Raw genomic sequence first — 27,278 nt, forward strand, 5'->3', positions numbered from 1 at the left:
ATAGCATAACAAAGATTATGGCATGCCATATGTTATTCCCTAACAACCTGACCATTATTTTTGTAAGTTTCTGATTTTAATGTAAAGCTATATATGCTCAAAGTGTACATATTTTTCTATGAAATGTTAGAAACAATTGATTAGTTTTATAATTTGATTTAGAGGACCCAGAGTAATCCTCTAATTTGATGTAATTTGTTCAGCAGTTCTACAGCACATCATATACAACACATATTGCCCTGGTCTCTGCAAAATACTTACTTTTTTGGGAGTTTAATTTTTTTCAGCTCCTCCTCAGCATCGACACTGACCTGAACCACATGGCAACCCAGAGCCAAAAGAGTCCTAAAGATACATCATGTAAAGCTGCTGAGAGATTATGCTTACAAAGCAAAATGGCAGGGGTTCCCAAACTGAGGGTCACTTTATTTACAAATGGGGTTCCTAGGGTGTAACTGCCTCTAAGGTGGAGTTTAAGCCTATCCCTCTTGCACTAAATCTACCTGCTTCTTTTGTGTGAGGCAGTAAATTATTCATTCAGCCACCTAGTATGTCAAAGATTAAACCATTTGTGATGCCTTGCATTACATTTTTGTAGATTTATTAAAACAGCACACATGATAAACTCTAAAGTCCTTATTTACAATGCAACCTTTTGAAGGTGCTCAAAACTGATATTACTGAATATTTGAATTATCACTACCCCAGTCAATAGTCATACTTGACTAGGAGTACTAACATTGACCCTCTCTATCTTTGAAGTTAAGATGATCATTTGGACATATTTTATGTTGAACTTTCTAAACACTGGAGCACAGAGTCAGCAAGATCTTTCACATGCAGATAATGCAAAGCAGGAAATATAATGAGCCTCTGAGTGCATTTGAGACTCGCTTTAGGAGAGAGTGGTAAAGCAATTTGAGTTTACTTGTAAGCATACACTTACAACTGTTTATTAATAAATGTTTTATTAACATGCACAGCAACTTAGAGTTACTACACAGCGGCTCCAAGCTATGACTGATGTCGCCTCCAGGATCAGACAATTAGTACTAACTTGTGCATTTGATAATACCAAAAGTGGCAAATCTATATTGGGTTTTTTTCATAGTGGACACTGATAGCTTTCTCAATAGGGTAGAAATCATGATCAATTTTGTTATTGTAATCTTTCCAGGCACTGGTAACAGTTTGTAGAAAGAAACAAAGCAATCTCAATCTCATGTGCCTACAATACAGTGAGCCTGTAAGAAAGGATCACTATATGGCTTGAAGGACCAAAATGTAAGGAAGTTGGGCTATCTGGCTTGAAGGACCAAAATGTAAGGAAGTTTACTATCTGGCTCGAAAGATTAGATGTAAGGACGGTTATCCATTGTACGGGGATTGTACTTGCCCCAGTGTGTCAGTATAAACATGGTACAGGATTTAGAACACCTAAACTTTACTGGATTTTGGATTCATGTGTGGTGTGAATGATGGGCTGCTGCTAAGTGTGCTGGCCTTCTAGCACTCAGTGGAAAGCGGTGCAACGTGATGTCACAGAGGTAAATTATCATGAATGGTAAACTGTGAATCTCCCTCTAGTGATTAAGCATGGAAATACAACCTAAGGTGAATGCTTTCTAAGAGCCTCTATTAAATTCATGCATTAAATAGGTAGAAAATGATGTTCCTGTCAACTGTCCTAAAGCGTCAGAGTCAACTTTCTGTTTATCTTTTGAACAAGGTCAACTTATTTTCAGTACTCCACCTAATCTTTGTTTTTCCTCTGTTGTGATAATCGAGCACTACCATCATGACATGCGTGTTGCACCAGTTCTGCAGTGAAGCATATGCCAGATGATATTAATTGGACAAAAGCAATTATGAACACTTTTGGTTATCTCAAACAATCTCTGAGCTCTGCTCCAGATTTAGACCTGCCTCACAATGCTCTATTTACTTTCTATGTCAACAAATATAGAGGCATAGCTGAGGGGATTTTGGCCTGTAAGCATGGTGGAGGTCACCAGCCAGTAGCTTATATACACTAAATCTAAATCTCTAGATGCTGTAGTTTAAGGTATGTCTTTAATCAGTCACAGCTTCTGCTCTATTGGTTTAGGATGCTGAAAGGGTTGTACTTTCACAATTGCTTGTAATGCATGTGCTATTCAAGTTCATAATAATATTCAGACACAGCACATGACTGTACAGCATCACCCAGGTCATGAAGCTTATGCACCACACTTAATATTACCATTAAACTCATCACCAATATAGTGTAGTACAGGACATGGATTGGTATAATTCCTTAGCTGATGATAAGGCCGAAAATGCAGCCTTAGAGTGCAGACACTCACTCTTTGTTCACAATACAGGTACAGTGTTTTCTCTGCTCAGTCAAATTTTGCCTCTGACATTTGTCTTTTTCAACAAACATAGACTACTCCTAGGACCTTATGTTTTGAACATCTGAGATATTTTTTCCCTCAGGTGTGAATAGACTGATTCGCTGAATGCTAGGCTACATGGGAACATTCCAGCGTCAATCAAGTCAAGCTTCTGTTGATGTATACAACCCTATTGTAAAGTTATTGTGATGCCCCTCACAATGGCAAAGAGACAAGTTGTGTAAATCTTTACTGACATTGCCGGTAAACCCGTGTGTCTAATTTATGGAGCTAATGGGGCTGTAATCAAGGAATTTCATCTAAGACGTCACTATGAGACAAAACATGAGGATAAGCTGAAAAACCTGAATGTAGAGCAGAAGATACAGAAAGTAGAAGAGTTATAGAAGAATCTGACATTTCAGCAGACATTTTTCAATAGAGCAAAATCACAAAGTGAGGCTGCTGTGAAAGCAAGTTTTATTGTGGCAGAGGAAAAATCAGAGGCAAATCAGCCCGGCCATTTACCGAGGGAGAGTTTCTGAAGAGCTGCATAATAAAGGTGTGTGATGTCTTGTGTTTGACAAGAGATATTTTTATGAAGAATTTTTGAATTTTTATTAAGAAGTTATTTAAAGTTAAAGTTTTTTTTTTTTTAATGGCACAAGAGCAAAGAAATCAGATTGTTTAAATTTATTTATTTTGGAATAATATTTCTGTATGTCTTGATTCATGTTCAAAAAACATTTAGTTTTATTGTGATCAATAAATGTTTTTCCTGTTCAGCCCACAACCTAAAGTGTGTCTTGAGTTTTTGGCCCCCTGTGCAATTGAGTTTGACACCCCTGTTCTAAAGGGAATGCAGACACTGCCATTAACATCATACCTAGGTATGCAAATCCAGAAGCAATTGATATTGACAATGGTACCCCCTTTCAAGAGTGACTCAAAATCTTTGTTGATATCTCAACACAGACTGGAATTTTCCAGTACAGGAATCATGCAACCACTAATCTGCATGATGAGGAAATCAAGAACCTTCGCAACCTAAGCTTGCTGCGACCTCGGGCACAAAGACCAGGCCCCCAGCCCTCAATGTCACCTGATGCGGGTGGGAAGGAGAGGAGATGTCGGAAGCGCTGCTCAAGGAAGTGGAAGCAGAGCAAGCAGTGGGTGTCCGTGCTAGGCTAAATGCTAAGCCTGGCTGGCCGGCTCTCCCGTCCATTCTTCTTTTAAAGGTCTGCTCCCTGGACAATAAACGGGATTAGATGCGACTCCAGCGGACCACAAGGCGAGAGTTCAGACGAGTTCAGACAGTTCAGCGAGTTTGGATCTTGTTTTTCACAAACATCCCCGGCGCGTATCGTGCAGAGCCCCGCCCCCATCTCGGCTACTCAGACCACACATCTCTGTTATGCTAATTCCAGCATACAGACCGCTCGTCAGACATTCTGAACCGGTTCTGAAACAGGTGAAAACCTGGCCAGCAAAAGCCACCTTTGCTTTTCAGGACTGTTTTGAGTGCACTGACTGGGATATGTTTAGGGAGGCTGTAACCAGCGGTGATTCCATCAACTTGGAGAAGAACACGTCAACAGTGACCAGCTAAATCAGCAAGTGTGTTGTTGACGTGACCATCTCCAAGACCATCACTACGTGCTCCAACCAGAAGCTGTGGATGACCGCAAAAGTATGTGCGCTGCTGAAACAAAGAGAGACTGCCTTCAGAGCAGGGGACAAGATGGCCTTAAGAACAGCAAGGGCCAAAATATCCCGTGCCATCAGAGAGGTGAAGCGCGCACACACCAAGAGAATCCACGACCATTTCCAGGACATCGGATACATGTGTAATGGCATCCAGGCGATCACGAACTACAAGACAGCATCACCTGCTTGTGAATGTGACGCCTCCCTCCCAGATGCGCTAAACGACTTCTACGCCCGGTTTGAGATACAGAACAACATGAAGGCGAGCAAGACCACCCCTCCTTTCAGTGACCAGGTGCTCTGTCTAACCACAGCTGAAGTGAGGAAAACTTTTTGCAGAGGTAGTGCCGAAAAAGTCTACTGTCTCCTGCCTCAATGACTATCGTCTCATCACGCTCACACCCATCATGATGAAGTGCGTCAAGAAGCTCGTCATGAGGCACATCAAGACACAGCTTCCACCCTCACTGAACCCCATGCAGTTTGCGTATCGTCCCAATCTCCACAACTCTCCATTTGGCCCTCACCCACCTAGACAACAAGGTGTTCATTGACTTTAGCTCAGCATTCAACACAATCATCCCTCAGCACCTGATTGAGAAGTTGAGCCTACTGGGCCTAAACTCCTCCCTCTGCAACTGGATCCAGGACTTCCTGACTGAGAGACTTCAGTCAGTCCGAAATGGGAACAGCATCTTTAGCACCACCACACTGAGCACTGGGGCCCTCAGGGCTGTGTGCTCAGCCCACTGCTGTTCACTCTGCTGACTCACGACTGTATAATAATGCACAGCTCGAACCACATCGTCAAGTTAGCCGATGACAAGACCGTGGAGGGTTTTATCAACAAGAACAACAAGTCAGCATACAGAGAGGAGGTGCACCAGTTAACAGCCTGGTGTGGAGCCAACAACCTGTCTCTAAACGTTGACAAAACCAAAGAGATGGTTGTTGACTCCAGGAGAGCACAGAGCGGCCATTCTCCACTGATCATCGATGGATTCTCAGTGGAGATCTTCAAAAGCACCAAATTCCTTGGTGTTCATCTGGCGGATAACCTTACCTGGTAACTCAACACCAAGAAAGCCCAGCAGCCTCTTTACTTCCTGAGAAAGCTCATCTCCCTCCCCATCCTGACTATGTTGTACAGAGGGACCATAGAGAGCATCCTGAGCAGCTGAATCACTGCCTGGTTTGGCAAATACATATTACACTGTTTACATGCTGTTTCTTGCACCTCTTGTACAACGTCTGTTTAGCAGCCGGGCGGCAGTACAACAACCATTTTGTGGTCATTTTGTGGAGCGGAGCGCTCAGTGGAGCACTCTAACGGAAAGACATCAGGGTTTATATATGCATCACAGCTGAAGCAAATGAAGGATCGTTATAGAGTTCCCAAAGGCTTAATGATGTTTCAGCTCCGCTTCACGCCATAAAAACTGTCAGAAAGCTTTAAAAACAACAATACTATATAGGGGTTGAATAATTGTGACATGGCGATCTTAACAAAATATACTGTTACACATAATGTAACATACATTTTCTGTGTTGATTTAATGTATCACTAAACTCATTAAGAAGCCATCCAAAGCAGAATCCTGCACTTTGAAAAGATTTTTAAATATAAATATAAAATATATAATATAAATATAAAATATATAATATAAATATATAAAACTCTTTAGGGTTGAATATTTCTGATTGCAAGTATATATATATATATATATATACACACACACACACAGTCCCTGACGCCAGTCCCTGACGAAAGTCTTGTCGCTTATCTATTTTGTAGAAACACCTGCTATTAACCTGACATTTAATTAATCAATTGGTGTTAGAAATAGCTCATATGAAAAATTGCAAAAATTGACTCAATGGGCTTTACCAAGCTGTGAATATTAGAATACTTTTTGACAGTTTCGTTTTGCACTGAAACATTATTACAAAAGCTGTTGCGATTAAAATTAGCCATTTCTTGTAAAAAAAAAAAATCTTGATTAGAAATATTTTTCAGTGGCACTTCAGGTCAATTTGTACACAAGCGACAAGGCTTTTGTCAAGGACTGTATGTACACATACAGTGGTGCGAAGAAGTGCTTCCTGATTTCTTTTTTTTTGCATGCTTGTCACACTGTTTTAGATCATCAAATTAATTGAAAAATTAGTAAAAGATAACACGTGAACACAACATGCAGTTTTTAAATGAAGGTATTTATTATTGGGAGAAAACTAAATCCAAAACTACAGGACCCTGTGTAAAAAAAGTGTTTGCCCCTAAATATATTAACTGGTTTGGCCACCCTTAGCAGCGACAACTGCAATTAAGCATTTGAGATAACTTGCAATGAGTCTGTTACAGCACTGCGGAGGAATTTTGGTCCACTCATCTATGCAGAATTGTTGTAATTCAGCCACATTGGAGGGTTTTCGAGCATGAACCACCTTTTTAAGGTAGGAATTCATGGTTCCATTTATCACAGCAAGTCTTCCAGGTCCTGAAGCAGCAAAACAGCCCCAGACCATCACACTACCACCACCATATTTTACTGTTGGTATGATGTTCGTCTACTGAAATGCGGTGTTACTTTTACGCCAGACGTAATGGGACACAAACCTTCCAAAAAGTTCAACTTTTGTCTTGTTAGTCCACAGAGTATTTTCCCAAAAGTCTTGGGGATCATCAAGATGTTTTCTGGCAAAACTGCGATGAGCCTTTATATTCTTTTTGCTTAGAAGCAGTTTTCGTCTTGGAACTCTGCCATGCAGACCATTTTTGCCCAGTCTTTTTCTTATGGTGGAGTCATGAACACTGACCTTAACTGAGGCAAGTGAGGCCTAGAGTTCTTTGGATGTTGTTGTGGGGTCTGTTGTGATTTAGAATTTTGTTTGTCACATACATATACATGCAGAGTACGACATACAGTGAAATGCTTTTCACAACTGTCTAACATTTAAACATGAAAAAGAAATAGAATATAAGCATACATTTTTTTTTAAGTATAAAGTATAGAAAAATATATGTATATACATGATCTCTAGAAAGGAATGGATGATTATGGCAGATATTGACAGAGTACAAATTAAAGTAATTTAGTGTGATTGTACTTGAAAGGTTCCCTGGTGGTCTAGTGGTTAGGATGCGGCGCTCTCACCGATGTGGCCCGGGTTCAATCCCCGGTCGTGTATATAGGCATGAGGAAGATGGCGGCATGGTCCAATTTCCCAAACGGTGGATGTGATTGTGCCTTGTAGCTGTTCTTGAATGGTGTGTTGCAGTGGTCCAGTGTCTTTTCGACCCTGATGGGGCAGGTGATGTGATGCTGGAAGATTGGCAGTACACGCTTGAAGTTGGCACTGTTAAAGTCCCCCACCACAATGAGCGCCGCATCCCGATGCTGTGTTTGGTGTAGAGTTAGTGTCTTCTAGAGACTTCACATTGACTAAAAGGATACTAGGTAAGGGAGCATGGTTTGCGCGTGCCCTCAGCCTGTTTCCCTTGCAGACGCTAGTACAGGTCGCGTCCTTTGTTCTTCCTCAGGATCTCGCTCGGCCAGCATGGGGTTGGGTTTAAAAACGGCGAAAAGCGAGTAGATTGTACACCAATAGATATGAGTGGCTCTGTCATATGTAAAGATGATGAACAGTATCTATGAAAATAAATATATAAAATAAAACAGACAAGTGTAGCCGGAGCAGTTCCTCACTGGCGCCATCTTGGAATGTCATTTTGACTTTGTGAGGCATCTTACCCTATCTTACCATGTGGCAAAATAGCACTGTGAGGGAAAAAAGGCCATGAATTTGGCCTATAGAACATTTGAACACTACCTTTATTTCTCTTAAATTTAAACCAGTTTTAATTGTTTAGGTAACTGCTATACAATGTGTTCTTGAATATTTATATTGTAAAACATTTGTTATTTACCTAATGGATCTTGTGTTGTTTAATATTTGTAGCTCTCAATGCACACATCCTAAATAACATGGGTTACATTTTATGGAATATCTACACTAATTATTTAATTAATTCCTTAATGTTTATTTTACAGATGGATTGTGAAGAGACTGTGCATGAACCACAACAGTGCTTATTTTCTGTCACTGACTATAGCTCTTACTGATTATGCTTAAATTTCAAGCATGAAAACAGCATGCAATTAGAAGATAAAATATTGACATTTCACCAAAAAGATTAAAACTAACACGCCTGAAAGATGTAGGAAGTAGAAGGTACAGATATTTGTGTAAAAATGTGTTGAGTGAAAGTAAAACGTTGTCATAAAAATAAATAGTGAAGTAAAGTATTGATACCAGAAAAATCTCCTTAAGTACAGTAACTAAGCATTTGTAATTTGTAAAAAATGTGTTCAAGGCTTGGATTCACAGAACTTTCATGTCCATTTAGGTTGTTTGCCTAAAAGGGAACCCCTGCTATGCAAAAATACTAAATAAACCCACAACAAATGCTTTTCACCACATGCAAAAAGCATCATTTAATTAAAACAATAGTAATTGCAGTCGAATAGATATACTCAATACAGCGGAGGAAATAATTTTTGTGGTAGAATTTTTATGTTAGGTTTATTTAACAGAAAAAAAATATCTATCTATCTATCTATCTATCTATCTATCTATCTATCTATCTATCTATCTATATATATATATATATATAATGTAATTATTTTGTATTTAATCAAGTAAAATAAGTATTTCATCTCAGAATCAACCTCTTCGATTCAAACTTCTACCACCACCATTGGCAAGACCAAAGAGTTTTCAAAGGACATCAGGTACAAGATTGTAGACCTGCACAAGGCTGCCATAACACTGAGGATGGGTCGTGGATAGGTCTTCAAGTATGACAATTAGTCATAACATACAGCCAAGGCAACAATCTGATTTTCTTGTAGATTTTCTTGTCCTTGACGTCCTTTGCCAGTCCTTTGGTCTTGCTCATGGTGGTAAAGAAGTTTGAATGGAAGAGGTTGATTCTGTCTTTTATACTTATAATTAATATTAGGAGTACTTTACCAAAGGTACAGGACTAATTTTGGTGTGTGGGAGTCAAAATTCTTGCTAATTTGGTACGGAATCAAATACATATTTCACTTAATCAAATACAAATTAATGTATAGCCTTTCTTTAACATTTTGTTTATCGATTATTTTATATTCTGTCTTTCTCTGTTAAAATAAACCTAGAATACAAATTCTAGACTGTTCATCTTTTGTAAGGGGGTAAACTCACAAAATCAGCAGGGAATCAAATAATTATTTCCCCCACTGTAAATGTGTGGTAATACAAAAGGAATTGCATTACGAGATATGGAGTTAAATTGTAATTGGATTATGCTGTCCAGCTCTAGACAAACAAGTCATATCCTGTTTAAAACAAAGTACAATTTGTGAAAATAGCATAACCTGACCCCTACTACCCTTAACTTAATCAGAAAAAACAAAAGTTTTTTGTTTCTTAATTTGAACAGAAAATACAAGTTTTTCATATTAAATGTCTTAAACAGATCTTTAATATTATAAAAATATTTTTTTTAACCTATTACTATAGATTACTGTAATGTAACCTATAGTAAATATCAAGGCTACTTGTTAACAGAATATATACTTGTATGTGAAACAATTTAAGCAATTTTAATAGAAAAAACTCATTTCTATGTGTTTTTAAATATATATCACATATACAGTACCCTCCACAATTATTGGCACCCCTGTTTAAGATGTGGTCGTGGACTTCTAAAAATTCTCCTTTTTTTTAAAACAACATAGAACCCAAATGCAAAAAAAAGAGAAAAATCCAACCTTTCATTTAAGTACATAACTTTGGTGGTAAAAAAAAATCATACATTTAGAAGAAAAAAAAAAACTTGAAATCATGTGTCCCACAATTATTAGCACCCCTAACAATTCCTCTGAAATTTTTATTGTTTTTTTTTTATATATATTTTTCTGTAGTTGCTAAGGTTGGTCAGGGTATCTAGGGACTTTTAATTAGTAATTCATGATTTCCTGTTTCCCTGGGGTATAAATATGATGTGACACAGAGGCCTAATTCTCTTACCCATTTGTCAACATGGCAAAGACAAGAGAACACACCATTCAAGTAAGGCAGATGTGTGTCGACCTTCATAAGTCAGGCAATGGCTACAAGAAAATAGCCACCGCCTTAACTTGCCGGTATCTACAGTCAGAGGAATCATTAAGAAGTTTAAAACAACTGGAACAGTGACAAACAAGGCTGGAAGAGGTCCCAAGTTTATCTTGCCACAACGCACAGTGAGGAGGATGGTAAGAGAAGTAAAAAAATTTCCCAAGCTCACCGTCACAGAATTGCATCAAAGAGTGGCATCTTGGGGTCACAGAGTCTCCAAAACAACCATCAGACGCCTCTACATGCCAACAAGCTGTTTGGGAGGCATGCAAGGAAAAAGCCTTTTCTCACTAACACTCACAAACGTAAACGCCTGGAGTTTGCTAAGCGGTACTGGGACTTCAACTGGGATCGTGTGCTTTGGTCAGATGAGACTAAGATTGAGCTTTTGGCAACAAACACTCTAAGTGGGTCTGGCGTAAAACAAAAGATGAGTATGCCGAAAAGCACCTCATGCCCACCGTGAAGTATGGTGGAGGATCTGTGATGCTGTGGGCCTGTTTCTCTTCCAAAGGCCCTGGGAACCTTGTTAGGGTGCATGGCATTATGAGCGCTTTGAAGTACCAGGATATTTTAAATAAAAACCTGATGGCCTCTGCCAGAAAGCTGAAGATGGGTTGTCATTGGGTCTTTCAGCAGGATAATGATCCAAAACATGTGGCAAAATCTACACAAAAGTGGTTCAGCAGTCACAAACTCAAGGTCCTCCATGGCCATCTCAGTCCCCAGACCTCAACCCAATCGAAAACCTGTGGGGCGAGCTAAAGAGAAGAGTGCATAAGAGAGGACCCAGGACACTGGATGATCTAGAAAGATTGTGCAAAGAAGAATGGTCAAAATCCTCTCTCTGTGTTCTCCAATCTTGTGAAATGTTATAGGAGGAGAATAAGTGCTGTCTTGTTGGCAAAAGGAGGTTGTACAAAGTATTGTGGCACACATGATTTCAAGTTTTTTTTTTTTCTAAATGTGTGGTTTTTTACCACCAAAGTAATGTACTTAAATAAAAGGTTGGATTTTTCTCTTTTTTTGCATTTGGGTTCTATGTTGTTTTAAAAAAAAAGGAGAATTTTTTTAGAAGTCCACGACCACATCTTAAACAGGGGTGCCAATAATTGTGGAGGGCACTGTATCATATAATTGCAATTACTAACAAACACGTTCATCCACACCCAGAGGGCTTACTTTAACGTCTCTGTTGACATCTGTAGGTTGTAATTCCTCTCTGTTTCAGGCAGCTTCGAGAAATCCACCAGACAGGGGTGCTGCTGTTTATTATCATCTCTTATCTGTGAAAGGACAGCATAAAAATCATTACAGCAAATTGGATCCTCTGTTTAAAAAACTGCTCAAGAAAAAGTGCAACAGGGCAACCACCAAAAACAATTATAATACGTATATATAAGTATAATAAGTATAGATAGTCATAGCGAACCCTAAAACTGACTTAAGATTGCTATAAAGAGGGAGAAGTAGAGAATAATAAATGGTATTCAAAGAAAAACACACATTTTTAAAGAAGAAGAAATGCCATTTTAGTGTATTTTTTTATTTAATGTAGAGGAAATATGATTCTGGAATACTAATAATCTGGTTTAGTAGAATTTTCAGGTGGAAAAAAAAAACATGCAAAAAAGTGCAAGCTTCTTATCACAATTCCAAAAAAGTTGGGACTCTGGGTGAAATGTAATAAATGCATCTCATAAATCAATATTTTATTTAGAATAGAATATAGAAATATTTCAAATGTTAAAACTGAAGCATTGTAAGGGGGAAAAAAAGGTTGTGTCACGTCTCAATAAGGTTGGGATCAAAAGGTGTCGATGGTAACTCAAAAAATGAAGACTACAGCAGGGGGCACATATTTATCTTACAAAGTTAGATAAGTCATGCAACAGTCTTCCAGTTAGTGTTTGGGATTCATTCAGAGTCTCAAGCCTTTGATCAGGATTTTTACTAAAGGAAAGGAGTAAAAATCTGGAGTGATTATAAATACAGAGTGTTTAATGAACTGTAATATTTGTATGCTGTCATCCCCTCAGAACACTCAACACTCAGAGTTCCAGTGCTGAGGGTGAGGGTGGATGATGTGTGTTTTCCCACCCGTACGGCTTGTGGTCTGTCAGTCAGGAAGTTAGAGATCCATTGACACAGCGGCAGGCTGAGTCCCAGGACCTCCAGGAACTTAGAGGTGAGTGTGGAGGGAATTATAGTGTTAAATGCTAAACTGTAATCAACAAACAGCATCTTTGTATAATTCCCATTTCTTTGGTCCAGGTGGCTGTAGTGTGGAGGAGATGTGAAATGGCGTCCTCAGTAGAGCGATTCTGACGGTACGCAAACTGTAATGGGTCCAGTGTGTCTGGTAGTGAGGCAGTGTTGAAGTCTCTGACCAGTCTCTCAAAGCACTTCATCACTACTGAGGTCAAGGCTGCAGGGCATTTAATCGTTAAGGCAGGCGGGCTGGGGTTTCTTCTGGACCGGAACAACGGTGGACTGTTTGAAGCATGAGGGGACGACAGACTGTTCCAGTGAGAGGTTGAATAATCTCAGTGAACACCGGTGCTAGCTGGTCAGTGCAGGCTTTCAGAACCCGACCTGTGATGCCATCTGGTCCTGCTGTCTTCCTGGTATTCACTCTCTTGAATGCCCTCCTCACGTCATGCTCCGAGATGGTGAACGTGTTTACCTCTCCGGCTCTCTCGGCGTGCACGCTGGTTGTGCCGCTAGCGCCGCAGACTTGTACTCCTCCATGTCCCTGGTGTCGAGCCCCGTGTTGTAGGGAGCGAAACGGGATCTCAGAGCATCGCGGTTGATTTTATCCACCCACGGCTTCTGGTTGGGAAACGTTCTGATAGTGGTTTTTTGCACCGTATCATCCGCTAGTTTCCTGATGAATCCCACAACCGCTTCCGTAAACATGTTGACGTCATCAGAGCTGCGCCGGAACATGTCCCAGTCTGCGATATTCAAAGCGTCCTGCAGAGCGGCCATTGATTGGTCAGTCCAGCGCGCGACTTCCCTCTGAACCGGAGCTTCCTGTTTCAGCCTTTGTTTGATAAACGGGCATGAGGAAGATGGTGGCATGGTCCGATTTCCCAAACGGTGGACGTGATTGTGCCTTGTAGCTGTTCTTGAATGTTGTATAGCAATGGTCCAGTGTCCTTTCGCCCCTGGTGGGGCAGGTGATGTGCTGGTAAAAGTTCGGTAGTGCATGCTTGAGGTTGGCACTGTTGAAAGCTCCGACCACAATGAGCGCAGTGTCCGGATGCTTTGTTTGGTGAACAGTTAATGTCTTGTGCAAATCCCATACTGCCGACATTTGATGGTCAGTAGTTCCAGGTTTGGTGTGCAGGAGTGTGAAAGAGGGACGCCAGCTCGTTTCCCTCGTGGATGCTGGTCCGGGTCGCGTCCTTTCTTCTCCCTCAGGATCTCTCTCGGCCAGCATGGGTCCGGGTTTAAAAAACGGCAAAAGGTGAGTGCATTGTACACCAATAGATATAACAGTGTCTCTGTCATATCTAATGATGTCCATCTTGTGTAGATGGAACTGTAACAAATTAAACAAAAGTATAAAATAAACAAAACAGAGAAAACGTAGCGGGAGCAGTCGTGACGGCAGCCAACCTCACCGGCGCCATCTTGGGTCTGTAAGTGTGACTTACTTAATAGTAAGTGTTACTTAATGTCAACAGTCTGGTACACGGACACAGGACTACAGTTCGCACTTGATCATCACTGCACACCTCAGCATCGTTAAGCTGTAAAAAAAAAATGGACATTCTGTGCCACCCAAATGTGAATGGCTTACCTCTTCAGTCTGGTTTCTCTCAAGATTTCTTCCTTATGTCCTCTCTGGGAGTTTTTCCTTGACAATCTTATCAATTTTTTCTTTCTTTCTCCACATTATTTGTGTAAAGCTGCTTTAAGGCAATGTCCATTGTTAAAAGCGTTATACAAATAAAACTGAATTGAAAATTAATTGAATTAAAAAAGTCTGGAAATAGTAAGTGTTATTAAAATGAAACAATTGTAGTAACGTTTTGCAACTAATGAGATTAATCGATAATTGGGTGTAAATAGTATATCTTAGAGAGGCAAGTCTCTCAGAAGTAAAGATGACAGAGCTTCACCAATCTGTGAAAGACTGTGTCTACAAATTGAGGAACAATGTCAGAATAAACGTTTAACATAAAATTGCGAAACAGTTAACTCTCATCATTTGCAGAACATATCATTCAAATAAACTGAAGAAATCTCTGTGCACAAGGGGCAAGGTTGAACATCAATATTGGATGCCCGTGATGATTCTGTAATGGAAACCACTGCATGGGCTCATTAACACCGCAGGAAATCATTGTCTGTCAATTCAATTTGATATGTCATCCACAAATGCAGGGTAAACCACTATCATGCCAAAAAGAAGGCATGCGTGAACATGATCTAGAAATTCTGCCATCCTCTCTGGGCCAAAGCTCATTAACATTTAAAATGTACTGGAGCAAAATGAAAAAACTGTTCTGAATATTTTTTATTTATATATTTTGGTAAACCATGAACACCAAGCCTTCCAGACTAAACAAAAAGAGGGACCATCTGGCTTGTTATCGGCATTCAGTTAAAATAGCCGCATCTCTGATGGTATGGATGTGCATTAGAATGGAATGAGCAACTTGCACATTTGGAAAGGCTTCATGAATGCTAAATTGTATTGTCACGCACCGATCAAGAGTCAGAAACCGGAATCAAGTCAATAAGCTTTATTTGCCTTAGTACATGAAGCTGGAGCTTCCAGAAAAGTAAACACCGGAAAATGGGTGGGATACAGAGCATACAGAAATGGTCTGTAGTGTAAACTGTAGATCAGATGGTGAGTGAGTGGGAACGTGGGCTTTATAAAGGGGAGTGAGGATTGGAGACAGGTGTGGGTGATTAATAGGAAGGAAAGGCTAAGCGAATGTGCTGAGTGCAGGAGGGAGGCATGGCTGGTGGTTCTCTGACATTCCCCCCTCCTCCTGGGGCAGCTCTCAACACTCTAACTTGCGGCCCGGGGTGCAGGGCAGTCAGGGTGACTGGCGTGAAACTCCTCCAGGAGCACTGGGTCCAATACGTCCTGTCTGGCAAACCAAAAGCGTTTCTCCGGTTCTTACCCCTCCCAGTCTACAAGGTATTCCAGGGTAGAATCCCTACGTTGTTTAGAATCTCCCAGACGGAGTAGACTGGCGGTTGGTCTAGCATGTCCAGGGAGGAGGATCGACGGTAACTCCAGGGTCCTCTGTGGTAGGGGGTGTGAAGGGTTTTGGGAGTGATACGTGGAAGGTCAGATGGATGCGGTACCGGGAGAGAGCTAATAGGCAACTTCATTGATGTGCCTGATGATTCTGGATGGCGCGATGTAACGGGGACTAAGCTTTTTGCAGAGCAGTTGGAGGCGCAGATCTCGGGTCGACAACCAGACCTGATCACCTGGTTGGTAAGGGGGGGGGCCCTCCGATCTCTGAGGATCTGCAAACCTCCGGGTGGTCCTGAGGGCTCTTTGGAGCTGCATGTGTGCCAACTCCCACCCGCATGCTCTTCCGGAACCAGTGATCCATGGCCAGGATGTTGGATTGTTCGTCCATCCAGAGAAATAGCAGAGGCTGGATTGCCAGTGGTTTCTTGGTGCAAGGAGTTCTGCGCGTACTCGGCCCAGGGAAGGAAACGGTTCCAGCTCGCTTGATCTTGGTTGCAGTAGGACCGGAAGTATCTTTCGCTCTGTCTGGCCATTGACCATGACCCCTAGACAATGGTGCTGAGGATTAGGTTGGGCGGAACAATGTGTTCAGTGTCCGTGGGCTTTTTACAGTTTTTTTTTTTCTCTCTCATCGCTTTAAAATCTCAAAATAGCGTTTTGATTTCCTGCATCCTCTACTTTCCGTTGGCTCCGTTTCTTCTCTTTTTGCTTTTGGAAGAGCAACCAGCTCATTCAGTGTGTGAAGTGCAACATGTTTAGTCAGTCTTTCTCCATATTTAGCTATAATTTTATCTGCGAGAAGTGTAAGCTATTTTGCTCTTTGACGGAAAAGATCTTAGCATTAGAAGAGCGCATCCAGAGTCTAGAGAGAAGGACTGATTTGTCATACGCTAGATCTGGAGGTTGCATGCTCCCATGCAGCCGCCCTTCACCGCGCACGGAGGTTCCTGAGGTTGCTTTCGCTAAGCTTACCAATATCGGTCCTTCCGTGCGGCCTAGCGCCTCACCCGTGCCTTCACAGAGTGCGTGAACGCAGCACTGACCCCGCTGCGGCTTCAGGGCATCCGCGTTCTGTATTATATCAGCGATTGGTTGATGGTGGCTCGTTAGAGCACCTGGCGGTTTGGCATTGAGGTGCTGTTCCCGCCTGCATGAAGGTACTGGGGTTCAGACTGAGACGCTGGGTTGTGTGTACTTTCCCAGCACGGAGGGCCACTTTCTCGGCGTGGTGTGGGACTCGGCCGAGTTGCGGGCACGGTTGTCTCCCGCCCGGTTTGTAGTCATCCGCCGCCTCTCAGGGGCTTCAACGGCCGCAGTACGCTGCTCCTGCCGCTCGGGTTAAACTCCCTTATTTCCGCCCGACAGTTCGTTGCGGATGAGAGTCATCCGCCGCCTCTCAGGGGCTTCAACGGCCGCAGTACGCTGCTCCTGCCGCTCGGGTTAAACTCCCTTATTTCCGCCCGACAGTTCGTTGCGGATGAGAGTCATCCGCCGCCTCAGGGGCTTCAACGGCCGCAGTACGCTGCTCCTGCCGCTCGGGTTAAACTCCCTTATTTCCGCCCGACAGTTCGTTGCGGATGAGAGTCATCCGCCGCCTCTCAGGGGCTTCAACGGCCGCAGTACGCTGCTCCTGCCGCTCGGGTTAAACTCCCTTATTTCCGCCCGACAGTTCGTTGCGGATGAGAGTCATCCGCCGCCTCTCAGGGGCTTCAACGGCCGCAGTACGCTGCTCCTGCCGCTCGGGTTAAACTCCCTTATTTCCGCCCGACAGTTCGTTGCGGATGAGAGTCATCCGCCGCCTCTCAGGGGCTTCAACGGCCGCAGTACGCTGCTCCTGCCGCTCGGGTTAAACTCCCTTATTTCCGCCCGACAGTTCGTTGCGGATGAGAGTCATCCGCCGCCTCTCAGGGGCTTCAACGGCCGCAGTACGCTGCTCCTGCCGCTCGGGTTAAACTCCCTTATTTCCGCCCGACAGTTCGTTGCGGATGAGAGTCATCCGCCGCCTCTCAGGGGCTTCAACGGCCGCAGTACGCTGCTCCTGCCGCTCGGGTTAAACTCCCTTATTTCCGCCCGACAGTTCGTTGCGGATGAGAGTCATCCGCCGCCTCAGGGGCTTCAACGGCCGCAGTACGCTGCTCCTGCCGCTCGGGTTAAACTCCCTTATTTCCGCCCGACAGTTCGTTGCGGATGAGAGTCATCCGCCGCCTCTCAGGGGCTTCAACGGCCGCAGTACGCTGCTCCTGCCGCTCGGGTTAAACTCCCTTATTTCCGCCCGACAGTTCGTTGCGGATGAGAGTCATCCGCCGCCTCTCAGGGGCTTCAACGGCCGCAGTACGCTGCTCCTGCCGCTCGGGTTAAACTCCCTTATTTCCGCCCGACAGTTCGTTGCGGATGAGAGTCATCCGCCGCCTCTCAGGGGCTTCAACGGCCGCAGTACGCTGCTCCTGCCGCTCGGGTTAAACTCCCTTATTTCCGCCCGACAGTTCGTTGCGGATGAGAGTCATCCGCCGCCTCTCAGGGGCTTCAACGGCCGCAGTACGCTGCTCCTGCCGCTCGGGTTAAACTCCCTTATTTCCGCCCGACAGTTCGTTGCGGATGAGAGTCATCCGCCGCCTCTCAGGAGGTGTGGTCGGCTGCAGAGCACCGCTCCAGCCACTCTGAGTGGGTCGGGGGCCAGCCCGGGGGTCCTGTGTACTGTGGAGAAGGGTTGCGTGATTCAGTTCGCATCTTCTCCTCCCGGCTCGACGGGTGTGTCCCGCCTGGCGGGACCTGCAGGCTCTGGTCCTGGAACAGGAAGTGCGCACACCCTGGGGAAAGGGGCCATCGAGGTGGTTCTCCCCCCCTCAGTTTGCGAGTCAGGCTGCTACAGCCCGTGCTTCGTTGTTCCGAAGAAGGACGGTGGGTTGCATCCCATTCTGGATCTCTGCTACTTGAGGCTCGGGTTCAGGTTTCTCGTTTAGAGAGGTCGTGTCTCAGGTCAAGTCCAAGGACTGATTTGTCATACGCTAGATCTGGAGGTTGCATGCTCCCATGCAGCCGTCCTTCACCGCCGCACGGAGGTTCCTGAGGTTGCTTTCGCTAAGCTTACCAATATCGGTCCTTCCGTGCGGCCTAGCGCCTCACCCGTGCCTTCACAGACTGCGTGAACGCAGCACTAACCCTGCTGCGGCTTCAGGGCATCCGCGTTCTGTATTATATCAGCGATTGGTTGATGGTGGCTCGTTAGAGCACCTGGCGGTTTGGCATTGAGGTGCTGTTCCCGCCTGCATGAAGGTACTGGGGTTCAGACTGAGACGCTGGGTTGTGTGTACTTTCCCAGCACGGAGGGCCACTTTCTCGGCGTGGTGTGGGACTCGGCCGAGTTGCGGGCACGGTTGTCTCCCGCCCGGTTTGTAGTCATCCTCACTGCAGTCAGGAGGGTAGGGGCAGGCCGCCTAGTCACTGTGAGGCAGTTCCAGAGGCTGCTGGGTCTCATGTCGGCAGTGTCCGCATGTGGCCCCTCCAGTGGTGGCTCCGGGCAGTAGGTTCTCCCCTGAGGGAGTCTGTGTCATCACATCAAGGTCTCACGGTGTGCCCATGAGCCTTGGTTGCATGGTAGAACCTTACGTTCTGTCCCGAGGCCCCGTTTTAGGGACTCCTTGTCGTCGCGTAACGCCAACGACGGGCGCCCATCACGGGTGGGGAGCGGTCATGAGTGGCCACTCCGCCCAGGGTCTGTGGAGCGCCCGCCTCTTGTGGCACATAGGTTGCCGGGAGGTGCTGGCAGTGTTGTTGGGGTTACAACACTTCTCCCAGTCCTTAGAGATCGCTATGTGTTGGTCCGCCGACAATGCTGCGGTGGTCTCGCACATCGCCCACCGGGGACCTCGGTCTCGCCTTGCGAGCAACGGGCGAGGGGTCTCTTGTGGTCCCGGACAACTCCTCTCATTTAGAGCCGGTTACATCCCGGGACGGTTGGATGTCTGAGCAGACGCCCTGTCGAGACAGTGGCTGCCGTGGGACGGTCTTGGCCGAGGCTACGCCTGTACGCTTTTCCCGATTGCGCTGCTCGGGAGTTCTGGGAAAGTTTTGCCGGTAGGGAGTCTGTCTCCTCCGGGTAGCACCTTGTTGGCGGGCGGAACCCTGGTTCACCCCCGCCCGGTGTTGTGGAGACTGTGGCCCCTGAGGGGGCACGGTTTGTAGCGGCTGTTCTCTCTACCGAGGTAGTAGAGGCCCCTCTCCACTCCAGAGCTCCCTCCATGAGGAGGTCGTACGCCGCACGATGGCGACTGTTCGCGTCACGGTGTGAGCACCATGACTTGGACCCAGATGACTGCCCGGTCGGTTCAGTTCTGGTGTTTTTGCAGGTACAGTTTGCCGCAGGGTTAACCCCTTCGACCCTGAGGGTTTCCGTGTTCGCTGGGTAGGTCCCATTGGTGACACGTTTCCTCCGCGGGCGCCCGGAGGCTGTGGCCCGGGACACGACTTGGAGTGCCTGTCTGGGACTTGGCAGTTGCCTCGTCCCACCTGGAGTTGCCCCCTGGCATGGCCAAAGTGTTCTTACACGAGGCCGGGTGCTCCCACACGATGTGTCGTGTTACAGGCATTCTGCCCTCCTCTGTTATAGCCCCCGACCAGGGGTTACGAGACCCGGCTGTGTCCAGTGCGAGCACTGGGTGCTTATCTCCACAGGACGAGTCCTTGGAGGTGGTCGGTGCAGTTGTTCGGCTGCGAGTCCTGGTCCCCGCTCCGATCGCGGTCAGGGCTCTCCCCGCCGGAGTGTGGCGGCCTCTGCGGCCGGGTCCACATGAGTGTCACTCTGGGACGTCTGTGACGCTGCGGGTTGGTCCACCCCGCTGACCTTTGTCAGGTTCTATGGCCTCGACCTCGGAGCCACCCCTGGCTCCTTTGTCCTGCGTGCTGGTGCCGAGGCCCTCACTCTTTCGGCAGGGTCTGGTCAGTGTGGCGTGATTGGACACTCGTTCCCATAGCGTTTCGACGCAGCTCGAGTTCCTGAAGGGGAACGTCTCAAGGTTACGAACGTAACCCTAGTTCCCCGAGGAACGAGACGCCGCGCTCCGTGCCACAATCCCTGCATCCCTGCGCGCTTACCTTCTCTCTTTGCAGAAGCTAATGTCGCTACCACCGCACAGCCATCTTGTAGCTTCCTGGTTTACGTGACGTCGCCTGTCTATGACGTCACGGCTTGCCTATTGGCTAGATTTCACACGTGGTTCAGAGCGTGGTCACGCAGGGGCGTTCCCATAGCATTTCGACGCAGCGTCTCGTTCCCTCGGGGAACTAGGGTTACGTTCGTAACCTTGAGACGATCTCTCACGTCAAAAGTACCTACTATAAACAAAATTATTACTGACCAGGAATTTAAAATAATGTGTTTGACAGAAACGTGGATTAAACCGAATGAATATGTAGCATTAAATGAAGCGAATACCCCTGGGTATAGTTACATACACCAGCCCCGTCTAATTGGCAGAGGAGGAGTCACAGCTTTTATAATACTAATCTAAGCATCACACAAAAGACTAAACACAAATGTAAAACATTTGAAGTTCTTTACACCAACTTAAAATATTCAGTGTCCAACGGTAGATCTAGTCAGTCAATTCCATTAATTATTATTTATAGACCCCCAGGGCCCTACTCTGATTTTCTCATTTCTCAGATTTGCAGATCACAAATTTAGCTACTTCTTTAGACAAAGCATTAATTGTTGGTGACAGGAAGACTCTAAGTGTGAGATCCAAGATGGCGGCGCGGCAGTAGCTCGCAGCGGCCTCTCCGGATCCAAAAATGGTGCTTTCACCATATTTGGCCCGACCTTCCACAATACATGGACACCAGAGTCAGCTGACCACCAGACCACCAGACACTGTTACAGTACAGGCATCATGCAACCAACAATCTGCATGATGATCTTATTAACAACCTTCGCGACCTCGGCTTGCTGCGACCTCGGCCACAAAGACCAGGCCCCAGCCCTCGGTGTTACCTGATGCCGGTGGCGGAGAGGAGACCTCAGCACTGTTCGAGGAAGCGAAGCGTGGCAAGCGGGCGGGTGTCCGTGCTGGGCTAAATGCTAACCCTAGCCGGCCGGCTATCCCGTCCATTTTTCTTTCCAACGTCTGCTCCCTGGATAATAAACTGGACTACATCCGACTCCAGCAAACCACACGGCGAGAGTTTAGAGACTGTTGCCTCTTTGTTTTCACGGAGACGTGGCTCAGCGACAGAGTTCCGGATGCCGCCATCCAGCTAGACGGGCTAACCGTGTTTCGAGCCGACAGAAACACAGCTCTGTGCGGTAAGACTCGCGGTGGTGGCGTGTGTGTTTATATCAACACGGAATGGTGTAAGAACTCTGTGCTCGTTTCATGCTACTGCTCATCGCTAGTGGAGTTTGTGACTGTTAGATGCAGACCTTTTTATTTACCATGGGAATTCACCGCTGTTTACATTGTCGGAGTGTACATTCCACCCAGTGCTAATGCTAAGGAGGCACTGTGTGAACTCTACGGCGCTATTAGCGACCTGCAGAATGCTCACCTCGACGGATTGTTTATTATCGCCAGAGATTTCAACCATGCGAATTCCTAAACTCCATCAGCATGTGGACTTTGCAACGAGAGGAGCGAACACGCTGGATCTTGTTTACACAAACATCCCCGGCGCGTATCGTGCGGAGCCCCGTCCCCATCTCGGATACTCAGACCACTGCTCTGTTATGTTAATTCCAGCATACAGACCGCTCATCAGACGCTCTAAACCAGTTCTGAAACAGGTGAAAACCTGGCCAGAAGGAGCTACTTCTGCTCTTCAGGACTGTTTTGAGTGCACTGACTGGGACATGTTTAGAGAGGCTGCAACCAACGGCGATTCCATCAACTTGGAGGAGTACACATCATCAGTGACCTGCTACATCAGCAAGTGCGTTGACGATGTGACCATCTCCAAGACCATCACTACACGCTCCAACCAGAAGCCGTGGATGACTGCAAATGTGCGTGCGCTGTTGAAACAAAGAGACTCTGCCTTCAGAACAGGGGACAAGGCGGCCTTAAAAACAGCAAGGGCCAAACTGTCTCGTGCTATCAGAGAGGCAAAGCGCGCGCACGCGAAGAAAATCCACGACCACTTCCAGGACAGTGGAGACACCTGGCGCATGTGGCAGGGCATCCAGGCGATCACGAATTACAAGACCACATCACCTGCTTGTGACCGTGAAGCCTCCCTCCCAGATGTGCTGAACGACTTCTACGCCCGGTTTGAGGTACAGAACAATTTGGTGGTGAGGAAGACCATCCCTCCTCCCCCTGACCAGGTGCTCTGTCTAACCACAGCTGAAGTGAGAGTTAACCCACGGAAGTCTGCTGGACCTGACAACATTCCTGGCAGAGTGCTCAGGGAATGTGCAGAACAACTAGCAGATGTCTTCACTGACATCTTCAACATCTCCCTGAGCAGTAACGTTGTTCCCACGTGCCTCAAGACAATGACCATCGTTCCTGTGCCAAAGAAATCGACTGTCTCCTGCCTCAATGACTATCGTCCCGTCGCGCTCACTCCCATCGTGATGAAGTGCTTCGAGAGGCTCATCATGAGGCACATCAAGACACAGCTTCCACCCTCCCTGGACCCCATGCAGTTTGCGTATCGTCCAAACCGTTCCACGGACGATGCCATCTCCACAACCCTCCACCTGGCCCTCACCCACCTGGATAACAAGGACTCATATGTACGAATGCTGTTCATTGATTTTAGCTCAGCATTCAACACAATCATTCCTCAGCACCTGATCGAGAAGCTGAACCTTCTGGGCCTGAACACCTCTCTGCAACTGGATCCTGGATTTCCTGACTGGGAGACCTCAGGCAGTCCGGATTGGGAACAGCATCTCCAGCACCACCACACTGAGCACTGGAGCCCCTCAGGGCTGTGTGCTCAGTCCACTGCTGTTCACTCTGCTGACTCACGACTGTGCACCAATGCACAGCTCGAATCATATCATCAAGTTTGCTGATGACACGACCGTGGTGGGTCTAATCAGCAGGAACGATGAGTCAGCATATAGAGAAGAGGTGCAACGGTTAACTGCCTGGTGTGGAGCAAACAACCTGTCTCTGAACGTGGACAAAACGAAAGAGATGGTTGTGGACTTCAGGCGAGCACAGAGCGACCAATCTCCACTGATTATCGATGGATCCTCAGTGGAGATCGTCAAGAGCACCAAATTCCTTGGTGTTCATCTGGCGGACAACCTCGCCTGGTCACTCAACACCAGCTCCATCACCAAGAAAGCCCAGCAGCGTCTCTACTTCCTGAGAAGGCTGAGGAAAGCCCATCTCCCTCCCCCCATCCTGTCCATGTTCTACAGAGGGGCAATTGAGAGCATCCTGAGCAGCTGCATCACTGCCTGGTTTGGGAATTGCACCGTCTCGGATCGCAAGACCCTACAGAGGATAGTGAGGACAGCTGAGAAGATCATCGGAGTCTCTCTCCCCTCTATCATGGACATTTACACCACACGCTGCATCCGCAAAGCACACAGCATTGTGGACGATCACACACACACCCTCACACACATACTTCACCCTCCTACCATCAGGAAAACAGTTCAAGCATTCGGCCGTCACAACAAGACTGTGTAACAGTTTCTTTCCACAAGCCATCAGGCTTCTCAACACAAAGAACTGAACAGAAATCACACACACTCACTTACACACACACACACACACACACACTCACTGTGTGTTACTGTTACTGAACTGTACAACCTGGACTAAACACAATCATCACTCATCTCGATCCACTCCACCACCATTTATATATTTATTATTATTTATACTGCACCTTGTATTCAGTATAATGTTTACATGCTGTTTTGCACCTTTTATACTACAGTATAATGTTTACATGCTGTCTTTGCACCTCCTTGCTGCTGTTTTTTTTTTTTTTTGCAGTACATTGCTCTGTTCTGTTTGGACTTTCTCCTGGGTATAGTTTTTACATTTCTCCTCACACAGTACTGTATATTTAAGTATACAGTAGGTTTACTAGTCGGCGCTATACTTGGTTTTTGTCTTTTGTCTTGTGTTGTCTGTCTGCACTCTGTCTGTCTGTACTGTTCTTTTGTTTGCACTGTTTGCACCAGGCTGCACTCGATGCACTTTATGTTGTTTTGTTGTTTAGTGTAGCACCAGGGTTTCGGAGGAACGTTGTTTCGTTTTTACTGTGTACTGTGTACCACTGTGTATAGTAAAAATGACAATAAAAGCCACTTGACTTGACTTGACTTGACTCATTAAGAGCAGCAGTTGTGTCCATTCTAGATTCAGTTGAAATTAATCAGAATGTTACAGGACCCACTCATAGTGGTGGACAAACTCTTGATTTGTTGTTAACATTTGGATAAAAAAAAAATCATAATTCCACAGTCTGAAGCTTTTTCAGACCATTACCTCATCTCTCTTAAAATATGCCTGTCATTGCAGTAGTACCTCACCACATTACAGTGTTAAGCGTACATTCGCGTCAGCTAGAGCAGCGAGTTTTATCATTAATCTTCCAGAAATTACGATATTAATTAGCTCTTCATCTGACCCCGCAGAGCTTGACTGTCACTGAATCAACGTTCCATTGCACCCCAGATGATGTAGCTCCCTTTAAGACCAAAATGATCAGGGAGAAAAAATTAGTCAAACTAAATTAACAGTTTTTCAAATAGCATGGAAGGAGAGCCTCCTAAATTATAGAAAATCTCTTAGTGCTGCTAGATCAGCATACTTCTCCACCCTCGTAGAAAATAAGATGCATAATCCTAGATTTTTCTTCACCACAGTAGGAAAATTAACAGGAAATAAAAGCACAGCACTAACATGCACACCCTCAATAGGTAGTAATGATTTAATTAACATTTTTAATAATTAAGTTGAAAACATCAGGCAAGAAATCCAGATGATTAATATAAATCCAAACTATTTTACAAATAACCCTGTAGACAGCAGTGTAATTATAACAGACAATCAATTACAAAGCTTTACTGCTATTCAAGAGAATGACAATTTTGTTTATTTCCTCATCAAAATCATCAACCTGCATTCTCAATCCCTTGCCTACAAGTTTCCTCAAACAGATAATTCCAGAGGTAATTGAACCTGTTTTAAAAAATAATAAACTCCTCCATTAGCACTGGGTATGTACCTAAATCCTACGACCTGGCAGTTATCAATCCCCTAATCAAGAAACCTGACATGGACCCATGTCAGCTGTCCAACTACAGGCCAATATCAAACCTCCCCTTTATCTCCAAAATTTTAGAATAGGTTGTAGCACAGCAGTTATGCTCACATCTACTTATGAATAAAATTTTTTAAATGTATCAGTCAGGATTTAGGCCTCATCATAGCACAGAGACGGTGCTAATTAAGGTGGTAAATTACCTGTTATTGGCCTCTGATCAGGGTTTTGTCTCTTTACTTGTTTTGCTCGACCGTAGTGCAGCTTTTGACATCATTGATCATACTATACTGCTTGCTAGACTTGAGAACGTTGTTGGAATAAAGGGAACAGCACTCTCCTGGCTTAGGTCTTATTTGCCTGATTGCTATCAGTTTGTTGATGTAAATGATGAGTTCTCTACACTCTCTGAGGTAAAGTTTGGTGTTCTGCAAGGAAATGTCTTAGGCCCACTGCTTTTCCCTTTATATATGCTGCCTCTGGGTGATATTATACATAAACATGGTATTCGCTTCTATTGCTATGCTGATGATACACAGCTGTATTTTTCAGCAAAGCCAAATAAGAGAGATTAGCTTAAGAATGTTGAGGAGTGTGTAAAGGACATTAGACAGTGGATGCTTGATAACTTTCTTTTGCTCAACTCAGATAAAACGGTAGTACTTTTACTGGGACCACATGCAGCTAGAAGCAAACTTTCCGATTACGTAGCATCTCTGGATGGTGTTTCTGTTTCAGCGTGTACAGCAGTCAAAGACCTTGGTGTGATTATTGACCCTAGTCTTATCCTTGAGGCTCATGTGAATAATATTTCAAGGATCGCCTTCTTTGACCTTAGAAATATTGCAAAATTTAGAAATATGATGTCGTTACAGGATGCAGAAAAATTAGTTCCCGCTTTTGTTATATCTAGATTAGACTACTGTAATACTTTACTGTCTGGGTGTTCGAGTAAGTGCATAAATAAGCTTCAGTTAGTTCAGAATGCAGCAGCAAGAGTCCTCACTAGATCTAGAAAATATGACCACATCACCCCTGTTTTAATCAGTCTACACTGGCTCCCAGTCAAATCTCGCATTGATTATAAAATACTACTACTGAAGTATAAAGCACTTAACAGTCTCGCACCGCAGTATCTGAGTGAACTTCTGTACCAGTATGATCCCCATGCCGACTTAGATCAAAAGGTGCAGGCTATTTGTTTGTACCTCAAATAATGAAGATTACAGCAGGGGGCAGATCTTTCTCTTATAAAGCCCCACAGTTATGGAACAACCTTCAAATCAGTGTTAGGGACTCAGACACAGTCTTAGTGTTCAAGTTGATGTTGAAAACATATTAAGGAGCAGATCTGGAGAGATCATAGATATAGAGTGTTTGGTGAACTGGGATAATTGTATGCTGTCGTCCCCTCACACTCAAACGTTCACTCAGGTTTGTTGACAGTGGTGTGGTGGGTTGTCTCTTATCCCAGAGATCCCTTATGTCGGTGTTACCTTCTGGTTCTCCCTAGAACCCCAGAAGCTATGCTGCCATAGTAAGTCTTGCCGGAGTCCAAACTGCAC

At 45.0% G+C, this 27,278-nt stretch overlaps 1 protein-coding gene across 1 annotated transcript in view; it reads right to left on the reverse strand.

Moving 5' to 3' along the window:
• The window catches only part of LOC124389836 (ryanodine receptor 3-like), a 462,748-nt gene that overhangs the window by 260,990 nt on the left and 174,480 nt on the right, over nt 1-27,278 (reverse strand). The window contains exons 22-23 of the mRNA XM_046855362.1: nt 11,433-11,536; nt 262-345 (exon numbers count right to left, since the gene is read on the reverse strand). Of these exons, the coding sequence (XP_046711318.1) occupies nt 262-345; nt 11,433-11,536 (188 nt within the window). The remainder of the gene's footprint in view (nt 1-261; nt 346-11,432; nt 11,537-27,278) is intronic.

The sequence above is a fragment of the Silurus meridionalis genome, chromosome 8 (genome assembly GCF_014805685.1).
Source record: "Silurus meridionalis isolate SWU-2019-XX chromosome 8, ASM1480568v1, whole genome shotgun sequence".
Lineage (NCBI taxonomy): Eukaryota > Metazoa > Chordata > Actinopteri > Siluriformes > Siluridae > Silurus > Silurus meridionalis.